The sequence below is a fragment of the Diabrotica virgifera genome, chromosome 7 (assembly GCF_917563875.1).
Source record: "Diabrotica virgifera virgifera chromosome 7, PGI_DIABVI_V3a".
Taxonomy (NCBI): Eukaryota; Metazoa; Arthropoda; class Insecta; order Coleoptera; family Chrysomelidae; genus Diabrotica; species Diabrotica virgifera.
Window position 1 is genome coordinate 88,328,210 of NC_065449.1, and position 14,104 is coordinate 88,342,313.

The 14,104-nt window shown below is 34.3% G+C and overlaps 1 protein-coding gene across 1 annotated transcript in view; it reads left to right on the forward strand.

The window, feature by feature from the left end:
• The window catches only part of LOC114334873 (alpha-tocopherol transfer protein-like), a 100,047-nt gene that overhangs the window by 14,734 nt on the left and 71,209 nt on the right, over window positions 1-14,104 (forward strand). Inside the window, exon 2 of the mRNA XM_028284991.2 lies at window positions 13,036-13,195. Within this exon, the coding sequence (XP_028140792.1) occupies window positions 13,036-13,195 (160 nt within the window). The remainder of the gene's footprint in view (window positions 1-13,035; window positions 13,196-14,104) is intronic.

Consider the following 14,104-nt stretch of genomic DNA (forward strand, 5'->3'; position numbering starts at 1 on the left):
CTTATTGTACCAAGGTTTTTTCCTCAATTTGGTTTCTATTCTGGTGTAACGTGTTGGATTTGTAAATGTGTATTCTTGCCAGAAGTAGGACCATTTTCTCATCATTTTATGTTTTGATATGTTTATTTGTTCATCCGTAGTTAATTGGCAATTTATCTGTTCCCCCATTTCTATGCTTTCTTTGGCAATTTTGTCTGCAATTTCATTGTTTGTTATTCCTACGTGTGCTTTAACCCAGAAGAATTTTATAAATTTATTTTGATCTTGCAATTTTTTAATAATTGTTTGAATGTTAAAGATAATATCATTTGTTGTGTTTGAGTTGGATTTTAGAATTTTAAGAACTGAAAGTGAATCGGAGAAGATAATGGCATTCTGTTCCTCTTCCTGTTGTACATATTCTAGTGCTTTTAGAATTGCTATTGCCTCGGCTGTGTAGATAGATGTATTTTTATGTAGCTTATAGTGTTTTTGTATACGTTTAGGTATTACGAAGGCACAACCTGTGCCGTCAGTGTTTTTTGATCCATCAGTGTATATTGTGACATAGTTTGGATGTTGGTCTAAAATTTGATTAATAACTATGTTATTAGATGATGCTAATTCAGAGTAATGGGGTATATTCACATCACATACAACAAAGTGAACAAAGTAATCGATCTCTACCTTTGTTTGTGGTTGTAGGGTCACGTTTCTTAATGCTTCACAAATAGGAGGAGAGTTCTTATGTATCCAAAAAGGCTTAGTTAAGTCGTATTCGTTTAACTTGTATATGCTACTAATGAATGGTGAATTTTTCTTTAGTGATTCAATAATCATTTTTTCAGCTAAAAATGATCTTCTCAGTTCTAATGGAGGTTCGATTGCTTCAGCTCTTAATGGTTCAACTGGTGTAGATTTCATTGCTCCCAGACATATTCTAAGTGCTTTGTTTTGTATTATGTCCAGCTTACGTAAATTGGTTTTATTGGCCGTGCCATAAAGTGTACAACCATAATCAATTATTGATCTTATGTAAGCTCTATAGAAAATTAGTGCTGTTTGAGGTTCTGCTCCCCACCAAGTTCGCATGATGGATTTTAGGAAGTTTAGTCCTTTATTACATTTTATCTCTATTTGTTCAATGTGTGGTTTCCAGGTCAGTTTTCTGTCTAATAGAACTCCTAAGTATTTGGCATTGGTATCCACTGGAAATTCTATTTTATTTATTTTAATTTTCTGCATTGGTTTCACATTATGCCTGGTGAAGATAACGACTTTGGATTTTTCAGCGGAGATTTGTAGTCCTAAATCATTTATGGATCTTAAAAAGAGTTCTGTGCTGGAGTTTAAACGATTGATGCATTCATCGAGGTGTTTGCTACGTGTATAAACAACAAAATCATCGGCATATTGTATCATAGTTGCTGTAGATATGGAGGAGTGTAAATTAGTGGTATATATATTGAAGAGTAGTGGTGCAAGAACAGATCCTTGTGGCAACCCTAAATTTGCAGTTTGGTATTTCACTTGACAGCCATCACATCCTCTGAGTCCTACTTGCCTGTTTATATACAATTTGCATATGGTGTTAGCAACTTCTTGAGGTATTTGTAATTGTATCATTTTTTCCCGTAGAATGAACCAGTTGACATTGTCATATGCACCTTTAACATCTAGAAACATCGTGCCATTGTAATCATTTTCAGTTAAACATATTTGTATGTCTGTAACTAAGTGTGTCACCGCATCAATGGTGCCAAACCCTTTTTTAAAACCGTATTGTGTGGTTGGCAGAGAGCCAGTTGTATTTAACCACCATTCCAGTCGGTTTTTAATTATTCTTTCAAAAATCTTGAGTATACATGGCATAAGTGCAATAGGTCTATATGAATCGCATAAGTGGGGGTTTTTGTTTGGTTTGTGTATGGGTATTACAATAGTCTTTTTCCATTCTTCTATACATTCCCCATTAATCCAGATGTCATTTAGGATTTTGATTAGAAACATCTTGGCATTGTTTGGTAGTTGGTATATCATAGGATATCTAATATCATCATAACCAGGTGATGTATTCTTTCTATTTTTTATGTTATAGTTTAATTCTGGCAGACTGATAGGTTCACAGAAGATTTTATGATTGGTATTATTTTGTTCTTGTTTTGTGAAAATGTGTGATGTATCATTCAAGGCATTAGCTGGCGAAATTTTATCTAGAAATTGTTCTTGCCATTCATAATTCCCCGATGTATTAACTTCCCCAGATCTTCTATTCATTTTTCTGGCCTGTGTCCATATAGTTGTCAATGGTGTATTTTTATTTAAGTTTTCACACCAGTGCTGCCAATATAATTTGGCTTTATATTTTAAAAACTTCTTGGTTTTTGAATTTTCGTTTTTACATTTCATATAGTTTTCCATGGTGCTTTGTTGCTTATATGTTTTGAGCATTTGTTTTCTTTTTTTAATAGCATCTTCGCAGCTTTGATCCCACCATGGTGGAAGAGAGGTTTTTTTGCTCATTTTAAAAGGTTGGTAGATGGGTATGGAGGCATTGGCTGCCTTATTTATCCCTTCAACTAATAAGTTGTACTTATGTTCTACGCTGTTGTTATTTTTAATGTGTTGTGAGAAGTATGTATCCGCGATTTCTTGATATAAGCTCCAATCTGCTTTATTTAGGTTCCATTTTGTTTTAGGTTGTATTATGATGTCTCTACTTTCCATTCCTTTATTAATTTCTATAATAATTGGAAAATGGTCTGAGCCCAGTACATCAGGAAAGGTTTCCCATGCACAATTAATTGCTGTGTCTGGAGTTGCAAAAGTTAAATCCACGACTGAATTATTCCCATTATTTGTGAACCTTGTGGGGTCTCCGGTATTTAAAAGTACTAATTCTGTGTTGTCTGCAGCGGTTATTATTTGCGTGCCTTTGCTGTTATTTTTGTAAGATCCCCATGTTTGATGATGCGCATTGAAATCTCCTCCAAAAATGCTATTAGACTTGGTACAGTTAAGAATTGCCTCCCAGTCTGCAACTGTTGTTCGTATATCTGGTGGGCAATATATCGAGAAACATGTTAGTGTTATTTCACTGTTGTCCAATATCTGTATTCCACACATCAAAATATTTTTGTTAAAATTTTTTGTAATTGAAATTTCTTTAAAACGAAATACATTTCTGACAAGGATTGCGACACCAGCATAACCATCATAGCGATCTTTACGTATAATTTTATAGCCTTTGAAATTATATTGTTTATTTGGCTTAAACCATGTCTCTGAAATTAAGGCAATATCGATGATATTTTCATTTAAACATTTAACTAAACTCAATTTATTAGCTACAGCCGATTGCGCATTCCATTGTAAAATCTTTATCTTATTTTTTATTTTATTATCCATTATTTAAGTTTGTTATATTTAATAATTTTATCATATATGTAAGCTCTATCTAATCTTTCTAAATCGTTAAAAGAATCAAACTCTTTGAGTACACTTTTTAAAAAATTGAAAAACATATTAATAAATTCATCTGTGTTAGGATCAGAATCGGAACTGTGTAAAACATTTGGTGGCAGAGGGTTTTTTGGTCCAAACTGAAAAGGGAACATTTCTTCAGCTAAAGGAGATTGGGCTTTCCTCTTTTTATATTGAGAAGAAGTTTCAGGTTGACTTGGTATTACTTTTTGTGTTTGTTGTTGGATACTGGATGTGGATGGTTTAAAAATATTATGTCTGACATTGTTTTGCCTTGGAAGGGGTGGAAAACTTTCATTATTTATCGTACCTAATGCTTCAAATCTATTCGTTGTAGTAACAGCAGATGTATATGATCTTTTAAGACTGTCCTTTGCTTCCAAAAAAGTTAAATTGTTTTCTGCCATGTGTCTTTTAATTTCGTATTGTTCTTTAAATTTTGGACACTGTTTGGATATGGATTTGTGCTCAAAGTTTTTACAGTGTATACAATAACTGTCTTGCGGGTCTCTACAGTTATGATCATCGTTTTTCTCTTGTGAGCAGTTAATACATCTCGTTTTTGTACTATTGCAATTACGAAAAATGTGTCCGTGATGCAAGCACCGGTAACATTGAACAACTCTATGCACATACGGTTCTACAGAACAGGCCACGCTGTTTATATATACATATCTAGGTAAAATATTGCCTTCAAAAGTAAGTAATACCATTTGTCTAGGTATATATGCTTTTTCTCCGTTTATGTCAACTTTCCTTTTGAGTCGAGTAACTTGTGTTACTGATATATTGGATATTATATTTTCGAAAAGATATTCCTCACTGAAAGCAGTATCTACGTTTCTTATAATTGCTTTTCTTTGTAGCAGGTTATTTGGAATGTATGCTTTTAGTTGTTCCTCTTTTAAATTCTCATTCTTAACTAGATAATTTGCATCTTTGGGGCTTTTAAGTTGTACTCTTACCCTATTTTTTCCTACTCGGTCGATGCTAAGAATGTTTTTAATTCCTAATTTTTTATGAAAAAGGTGACCTACCTGCATAGGGTGAATTTTTCCAATCTGCTCCTCATTTATTTTCTCAATGAATACATATACCTTATCTGTATAGAGATATCCTTTTTGTAGATTGAACAGCTTGATTTCTTTTTCTGGATCTTTGGTCTTTTCGCGTTCTTCCTCCTGGTCCATGATTTGGGTTCCCCCTTTATCAGGGGGAGAGTTTTCATCCATTATTGTAAACTCCCACCATAAAAACACAAAACAAAAACAACAATAAACACTTCACAACACTGGGTTTTTTATTAATTTAGCCCGGTATGAAATTAGTTTATTATTAATTGTCACAAAAAACTTGTCTTAATCACTACTTAAGCACCTGTAATTATACGTGTACTCGATATGAATGATCGTACGAGACTGAAGGAGTCACTTGCGTTCATAAATCTTTTAGTTATAATACAAAAAGAGATATGGTAGGTGAAAATAGTTTGTTTTTTGGTACATTCTCAAATTGGTGTATTCAACTTGAGATAACAGAGAAACGGTCGATTTTAGGTGTATAATGCTACTAATACCTTTTGTAGTGCCTGAAAAGACCTTTAATATGAGCTATACTAAAGGTCCATCACAGTAAAACTAGCGAGATATGCTGCAAACAAAATTGATAACTAATGTATTTTAAGAAAAAATGAGAAGTAATTTTAACCCCCATCCACCAAAATGTAAATGTATCGTTTTCCTTCCACAATACCTTTTATTATAGTGTTATTTCGATGTTCAAAAAGTTGGACGGGTTTAAAATGAATGGTTTTTGAAAAAAAAAGATCAAATTATACAGCGCATTTTTAAATTTTCTTAAAAATCTTCCTTTTTCTCCATTGAAAATAATAAGGGATACAGTAATGAAAAGTAAAAAGGAAATTTTTATCTGTAAAAGCCCTACATTTTTGTCTGGTATCTTTTTTTCGCATCTCTTATTTTTTCGAGTTACATGGAGGAACAGGTAGATTTTTAAGAAAATTTAAAAATGCGCTCTATAATTTCATCTAATTTTCTTCAAAAACCATTTACTTTAATCCAGTCCAACTTTTTGAATATAGAAATAAAACTATAATAAAGAGTATTGTAGAAGGAAAACGATGTATTTAAATTCTGATGGATGAGGGGTTAAATATACTTCTCATTTCTTCTTAAAATACATTAGTCATCAACTTTTTTGCAGAATATCTTTCTTAGTTTGAATGTAATCGACATTTAGTATTGCTCATTTTAAAGGTCTTTTCAAGCACTACAAAAGATATTAGTATCATTATACACCGATGAATACACCGATTTGAGCATGCAACAAAAGAACAAACCCTTCTTACCTACCATATCTCTCTTTGTATTTTAACTAGAAGATTTATGAAGGAACGAATCTCTTTATTTTTATAGCTTACAGAAATATTTTATTTAGTTCTTTTGTTAGATGCATGGTTTTTAAGGTATTCGCAAAAATCTTTCCGAAAAGGTGTCATTTTTCAATGAAAATGGCCAATTTTCAACCACGAATAACTCAAAAAGTATTGAGTTTTCAAAAAATAATTATAGACCAGTTTTTGCTTAAAATTAGGTTCTCTAGCCTCTTCCGTGGCTATTTTAACCAAAACATTTTTCACCCTCGAGAAGGGGTGGGAACCACCCCCAAGATAAAAGCGCACATCGGCATAGGGTAGACTTTGTTTCTTGAGCTATTCCCTACTTACTGTGAAAATATCAAGTAAATCGATGTAGTAGGATGGAATTCGGAGCCAAATACCCTCATTGACTGCCCTATTGTGACTTGACTAATAAGGCGGCACACATAGTGAAAGCGGTTTCCGCTAGCGGGCAAACCGCGCGGTTCTCGCGCGCGGTATGGTAACACAGTGAAGACGGGTAAAAGCGAGAGAGATCGTTTAAATCTGGCAGTTGCGTCTACTACTTGTAGCAAAATGTCGTCTTCCGATGATGATATAATTGCTTTAGATTCTGTTTTGACTAAACTGAAAAGAAAGAGAGTTGATGTACATCCTATTAATCGAGAAAGATTAATTTATGGAGAATATCATCATCTATTTGAAAAATTAAAAGATAATGAATGATTCTTCCAGTATATGAGAATGACTCAAGAGACTTTTAAATATATTTTGGAGAAAGTGGAGTATCGTTAAAAACAATATTAAACGCTCAACTTACAGTCAACCAACAGAATATCGAAAGAGTTGAGAATATACATATCTGGGTACGAATTTAAATAGCGAATGGGACTACTCAGAAATTAAACAGCGAATAATAAAAGCGAAAGCAGCATACTTTAGAATGAGACCCATTTTCAACAGTCGAGACATATCATTAAAAACAAAATACCGTCTGTTGAAATGCTATATATTCACAGTTCTGCTCTACGGAATGGAAGCTTGGACACTAACTGTTACATCTAAGAATCGGCTCGAAGCTTTCGAAATGTGGTGTTATAGGAGCATCTTACGTATATCCTGCGTTGACCGAATTACTAACGTGGAATCCTTGCGTAGAATGGGGAAAGAGTGTGGATTTCTCATAACCATCAAAACAAAAAAATTAGAATATCTAGGACATGTAATGAGAAATCAAGAACGTTACGGCCTTCTCCAACTGATTCTCCAAGGGAAGGTATGTAAATGGTAAAAGAGGACCGGGAAGAAGACGCATTTCCTGGCTTCAAAATTTACAAAAGTGGTATAATACCACTACCACTGAACTGTTCCGCGCTGCGGTAGACAAAGTCAAGATAGCCATGATGATCGCCAACATCCGGAACGGATAGGCACTTTAAGAAGAAGAAGGAGTATCGTTTAATTAAAAATTAGTGTAATTTACATAAGCAGGCTATCCTTCCGGAAGAAAGGCTTGTTATAACATTGAGGTAAGTAGTTTTGTTATAAATTTATTTTTCAAGTACTGATTTAGTTAATAGTTAATACTGGAATGGTTTTAGAAATACCTAAGTCACACAAAATTACGGTTTCAATGAGATTGACTTTATTACTTTTGTTTATTATAATGTACAATTATTTATAAAATTAATCCATGGAGAACTATTAATTCTTATTATAAAAGAGCGAATAAACTAAATTATCATTGCAGTAAACATTAAAACCGCGCGGAAAAACTAAATTATCATTCTAGCAAAAGCGGTCAGGCGGGTTGAGGCGGTTGGCCCGCGCGGACCTGCTTTGACTATGTTCGTGTACATTTAAAGACGTGCATTCTTTTTGAAAACGTTTAAAAGCGGGTCCCACTAGCGTTGCGCGCTAGCGGAAACCGCCTCCACTGTGTGCGCCGACTAAGTCGGCGCACACAGTGGAGGCGGTTTCCGCTTACGGTTAAACCGCGCGGACCCGCTTTTAAACGTTTTCAAAATGAATGCACGTCTTTAAATGTACACGAACATAGTAAAAGCAGGTCCGTGCGGGCCAACCGCTTTAACCCGCCTGACCGCTTTTACTAGAATGAGAATTTAGTTTTTTCCGCGCGGTTTTAATGTTTACTCGAATGAGAATTTAGTTTATTCCCTCTTTAATAATAATAATTAATAGTTCTCCGTGGATTAATTTTATAAATTGTACATTATAATAAACAAAAGTAATAAAGTCAATCTTATTGAAACCGTAATTTTGTGTGACTTAGGTATTTCTAAAATCATTCCAGTATTAACTATTAACTAAATAAGTGCTTGAAAAATAAATTTACAACAAAACTACTTACCTCAATGTTATAACAAGCCTTTCTTCCGGAAGGATAGCCTGCTTATGTAAATTACACCATTTTTTAATTAAACGATACTCCTTCTTCTTCTTAAAGTGCCTATCCGGTCCGGATGTTGGCGATCATCATGGCTATCTTGACTTTGTCTACCGCAGCGCGGAACAGTTCAGTGGTAGTGGTGTTATACCTACGGTGACCATATCTTTTTAAAGAAAAATAAGTACAAAAAACAAAAATGTATTACAAACGCAAAATGTATCTTGTTATTGGACAAAGATAACTTTTTGGCATTAAAAATAAATAAACTATGTAGCTAGACATAAAAAATTATATCAATTAAACTAAACATAACATATTACATTAACTTTGAAAAAGTTACAAGCCTGTAATTAAGAGTTTTTAGATGAGGGACCTGGAATAACCTCATGTTCTTCCGGTTTTTTGCATCATTCATATTTTTTTGAACTTAAAATTAATTTAAGAAGGTCCGGCTTCGACTGAAGTAAATATGAAACATTTCATACAAGTCTCATCAAAATTTGCGTACACCATCATCGCTGCCTTGAGAGTGGATATGGACATTTGTGACTTTTCCGACGTCCAATAATAATTATTTATTACAGAAAATAAATGCTCGATAGCCGCAGTAGTACCCGGAAGACAAAAAATAAATTCGCATAATATTTGTTTTTCAGTTTGAATTGATCTACACACTTAAAAACTTTAAGCCATCGATCCTGACTATTTTTTTCTTCTCTGTTCCACTCAGCAATTTTTTCACTTGTAGCTACGCCTTTCAAAATTCACAGTTCGTCAAAGAGTTGATCTTCGTTTAACATGGTTGCCTTGATATACAATTTAAAAGCTTCGAGAGAATAACAAACATCGTTTCATGTTATTTCACTTCTTATGCGAGCTCCACACTCTCGTCGAAGTCGATCGAGGTTCAACAAGTACGAGAGTGTAGACGGCCACCTTGTGTAACTTTGCCTCACTTCGTTCTACTTCCATTCTCTGTTGGTCTGGTCAAAGGGATCTTGGTCGGTATCGCACCGCTCTTTGTCGGTATCGCATTTCCTCACGAAGTAGAACGGGTGTGTAGAGAGGGTACTTCGAACTTCGGTCAACTTTGGCGAAGTAACTTCGCCGAGAATGTGGAGCCCGCTTTAGATCTATGCTTTTGAATAGTTTAAATTCATGAAAATTTGTACTCCAGTTTTCTAGGTAGGTTACACATTTTGTGTAAAAATGTTTCACTTGCGCAGTGAAGTTTTGTGTGCGACCACTGCACTACCGCATAATAATCCTGATGTTTCGCACACTTAAAATGTTTTTAAAGATCATTCATAAATGCATTTACCAAACACTTGATATGGATATTGAAGAAATCCACTTTGGATTTACACTACTAATCCAGAGGTGCTTGGATGTGAACCAGGATATGTACGTCCGTTTCATAGATTACAACAAGGCTTTCGATAAAGTCCGCCACAAAGAGCTAATGGACGCCCTCAAAGCAAAACAATTACAATACACTGACCTTTGAATTATAACAAATCTATATTATAAACAGCAGGCACACATACGCATTAACGAACACACATCAGAAGAGTTCGAAATTAAAAGAGGAGTGCGACAGGGGTGTGTATTGTCACTACTACTATTAAATGCATACTCTGAAGAAATTATGAAAAAAGTTCTTGACGGAGAAACAGCAGGAATAAAGGTACCTAAATGGAACGCCAATTAACAACATTAAATATGCGGACGACACTATCATAATAGCGGACAACCTCCAAGACCTCCAAAAGCTAAAGAACAAGATAGTTGAGTATGGAGAACAATATGGATTATCAGTAAACATCAAGAAAACTAAATTTATAAGGCTATCAAAAACCCAAAATAATGATAAAAGCCTGACAATTAAAGGTAAAACTTTAGAACAAGTTGAAAACTACAACTATCTTGGCACAATAATTAATCACACAAAAGATTACTCCAAAGAAATCAAAGTTCAAATAGAGAGAGACAGCAAGAACTAACTTCAATAAAATGAGAAAGGTAGGTTGTGCAAGAGAACTGAAATAATTAAGACTTGAGAATTCTGCTGGCAAGGTGTTATATTTTCACGACTCTACTTTACGGGATAGAAGCATGGTCAATTAATGCGTCGACTACTAAAAAGTTGGAAGCATTTGAACTGTGGGTGAAGGTACCTGAAGATAGCATGAACCGAGCCTGTAACAAACAACGAAGTCAGGAGAAGAGTCAACAAAAGAATGGAAATATTGGAAACCATCAAGACCCGAAAGCTGCAATACCTGGAACAGAATACAAAGAAAGTTTAAAAGTAGTAAAAGATAAAAATATTCATTTTTTAGAAAAAATAAGTACATTCGCGTGTCCTAAGAAAGGTTTTAAAGTACATTAGGACAATATTTAAAAATAAGTACTGTCCTACTTAAATAAGTACATATGGTCACCGTAGTTATACCACTTTCGTAAATTTTGAAGCCAAGAAATGCGTCTTTTCCCGGTCCTCTTTTACCATTTACCTTCCCTTGGAGAAGGCCGTACCGTTCTTGATTTCTCATTACATATCCTAGATATTCTAATTTTTTTGTTTTGATGGTTTTGAGAATTTCACACTCTTTCCCCATTCTACGCAGGACTTCCACATTAGTAATTCGGTCAACCCAGGATATACGTAAGATGCGTCTATAACACCACATTTCGAAAGCTTCGAGCCGATTCATAGATGCAACAGTTAGTGTCCACGCTTCCATTCTGTAGAGCAGAACTGTGAATATGTAGCATTTCAACAGACGGTATTTTGTTTTTAATGATATGTCTCGACTGTTGAAAATTGGTCTCATTCTAACGTATGCTGCTTTCGCTTTTATTATTCGCTGTTTATTTTCTGGTGAGTAGTCCCATTGGCTATTTAAATTCGTACCCAGATATGTATATTATTCAACTCTTTCGATATTCTGTTGGTTGACTGTAAGTTGAGCGTTTAATATTGGTTTTAACGATACTCCACTTTCTCCAAAATATATTTAAGTCTCTTGAGTCATTCCCATATACTGGAAGAATATTATCTTTTAATTTTTGAAATAGATGGTGATATTCTCCATAAATTAATCTTTCTCGATTAATAGGATGTACACCAACTCTCTTTCTTTTCAGCTTAGTCAAAACAGAATCTAAAGCAATTATATCGTCATCGTAAGACGACATTTTGCTATAAGTAGTAGACGCAACTGCCAAATTTGAACGATCTCTCTCGCTTTTACCCGTCTTCACTGTGTTACCATACACGCGCGCGAGAACCGCGCGGTGTGGCCGTAAGCGGAAACCGCGTCCACTATGTGTGCCGCCTAAATGTGTACGTCGTGACGAGCCGGAGTCAGAGCAGCGCAAGCCACACAAGAAAGATACTCGCAAGGTTCCGGCGGGTGTCGGTACATCAAAGGAAATTCGCGTAAGCTTGCGAGTTTATTTGGACGGAAATTTTCGCATTTTCTGTACTTATCTGACTTGTATTAATCAGTCGTGTATATCGTGCAGGTTTATGTTTCAAATGGAGTGGAATAACGATAGTGTGATTGATTTAATAAAACTGTACGAAAAATAAGCAGTTTTGTATGAGAGTACTAATAAATTTTATAAAATCGTAAATAAAAAGAACGATGCATGGAAGGAAATATCCCAGGAACTGAATATAGATGTGCAAGAGATTAAACGCAAAATCACTTCACTACTGGCAACTTACAGAAAGACTCGCCAAAAAGTTGCCCAAAATAATAAATTCGGAATAGGAACCGATGAATTCTATTTTCCCTGGTTTGCCTTTAAACATTTTCGTTTTTTGCACATAACATGAAATATCAGCCTAGTTCATCAAGTTGATAAAGTAATGCATACCTCTGGTACAATAAGCGAAATTGACTGCTTGGAAAACTTAACCAAAAAGCTTAAGCTGGTGTACGAATCACCTGAGGCTAAATATCTTAGCGTTACAGCTAATCGTTCTTTTACAGGAATTGCTTTTGGAAATGTTGTGTTTTTCTTAATGATTTTTGGACCAATTAAAGTTATCAGTTTTTCAAAATTACTACGCGACATTCTACAAAATGTATGAAAGTGGAGATTTTGAACATTAAGGTCACTAAGTAAGTTACTTCCACTGTATTCGCTTCGACTTTTAAACAGTGACGTCATCCACCACCGTCTGTTTCTTTTCATTTTCGATTTTTTTAACAGAGAATATATCACAATAAAAGCCTCACTGGCTGCCGCAAGCTCGCCCTCTTCCATTGGAACCGCCGGAGTACAAGTATTTTTCCAAACGAACAAGTGTATGTGGACGGTCAATTGAAAATAAGGACAAGTACAACAAGCTTCACGAGTTCCAAGTAGAAGTACGAGTACAAGTAGGAGCACGAGTAGTCTGGACGCACCTTAAGAGAAAATATTTTGAATCTGGTGAATTATTCTAACCGGAGTTTTTTCCTTTCCTTTATTATCTGATTCATTGATTATATTAATGAAGGGTATTGATGGCATTCTTCCTCAAAATCACTTTTAATGTAATTGCCTCCACTTAAATATCAGAACATCTGAACACCTAGTAGTCCAAAACTCATATCGAGAGTTTTCATATAAGAAAATATCCGAGATTAACTAATAAATATTTCGTGATTTATTTTTGATTTTGGTGATTGTGGTAAATAAATAATAGATAGCAATTGCATTTTTAACAATACTTTAAAAGAATTATTAAACTATAAATATTTTTTAGCCGACAACATTCTTGAGTTCTTTCTAACAAATTGCAAGTACAATATAGACAAAACAAAGAAAAATTTAATGACTTACTATTCTATCAGAAAGGAAATACCTGAAGTATATCGCCATTCAAATCCACGATCACCAGAAATGGAGGATTGCTGGGATATGGGGTGAGTAAAATAAAACAAATTTAGCATAAACTAACCAGTATTAAAGTGTAGATCACTTATAAAGTACTGTAAATACAGTAAGCTACAGGGCTATACTCGGTTCGCTAATCTCAGACCGAACTGTTTATATTAGTAAATTTAGTAATTACTTTTTTTTTCCAAGTTAGTTATATTTAGACAGACTAGAAGTGACTGCAAATTATTATACAACCAAGCACACCTGCTCATAGTTAATACGCACGGAGAGCTATACTATCATATACAGGGTGTAACAAAAATGCAGGTCATAAATTAAATCCCATAGTTTAGGACCAAAAATAGTTCGATTGAACCTAACTTACCTTAATAGTACAAATGTGCACATAAAAAAAGTTACAGCCCTTTGAAGTTATAAAATGAAAATCGATTTTTTTCAATATATCGAAAACTATTAGAGAATTTTTAATGAAACTGGACATGTCAGGAGTATCTTAGAAGAAAATACCAGCTAAATTTGTACACTCCATAAAAATGTGGTTTTGTTTACTTAAACCCCCTCAAACTTTTGTGTACGTTCCAATTAAATTATTATTGTGGTACCATTAGTTAAAAACACTGACAAAAAAACAAGAGGCAAAAAGTTTTAAAAATACTGTGTTTAACCGATAGTACCACAAAAATAGTTTATTGGGAGCGTACACAAACATTTGGGGGGTTTAGAGGAACAAAACCCCCATAAAATTTGTATGTAAACATATTAAAAAAGAAGCTGCATCTCGATAAAAACTGACTTATCCAAAAAATAGTAAGAGGCAAAAAATTTTTAAAAACATTTTATTTAACAATTGTTATTACAATAATAATTTAATTGGAACGTTCACAAGAGTTTGGGGGGGGGGGGTTAAGGAACAAAACCACATAAAATTTGTA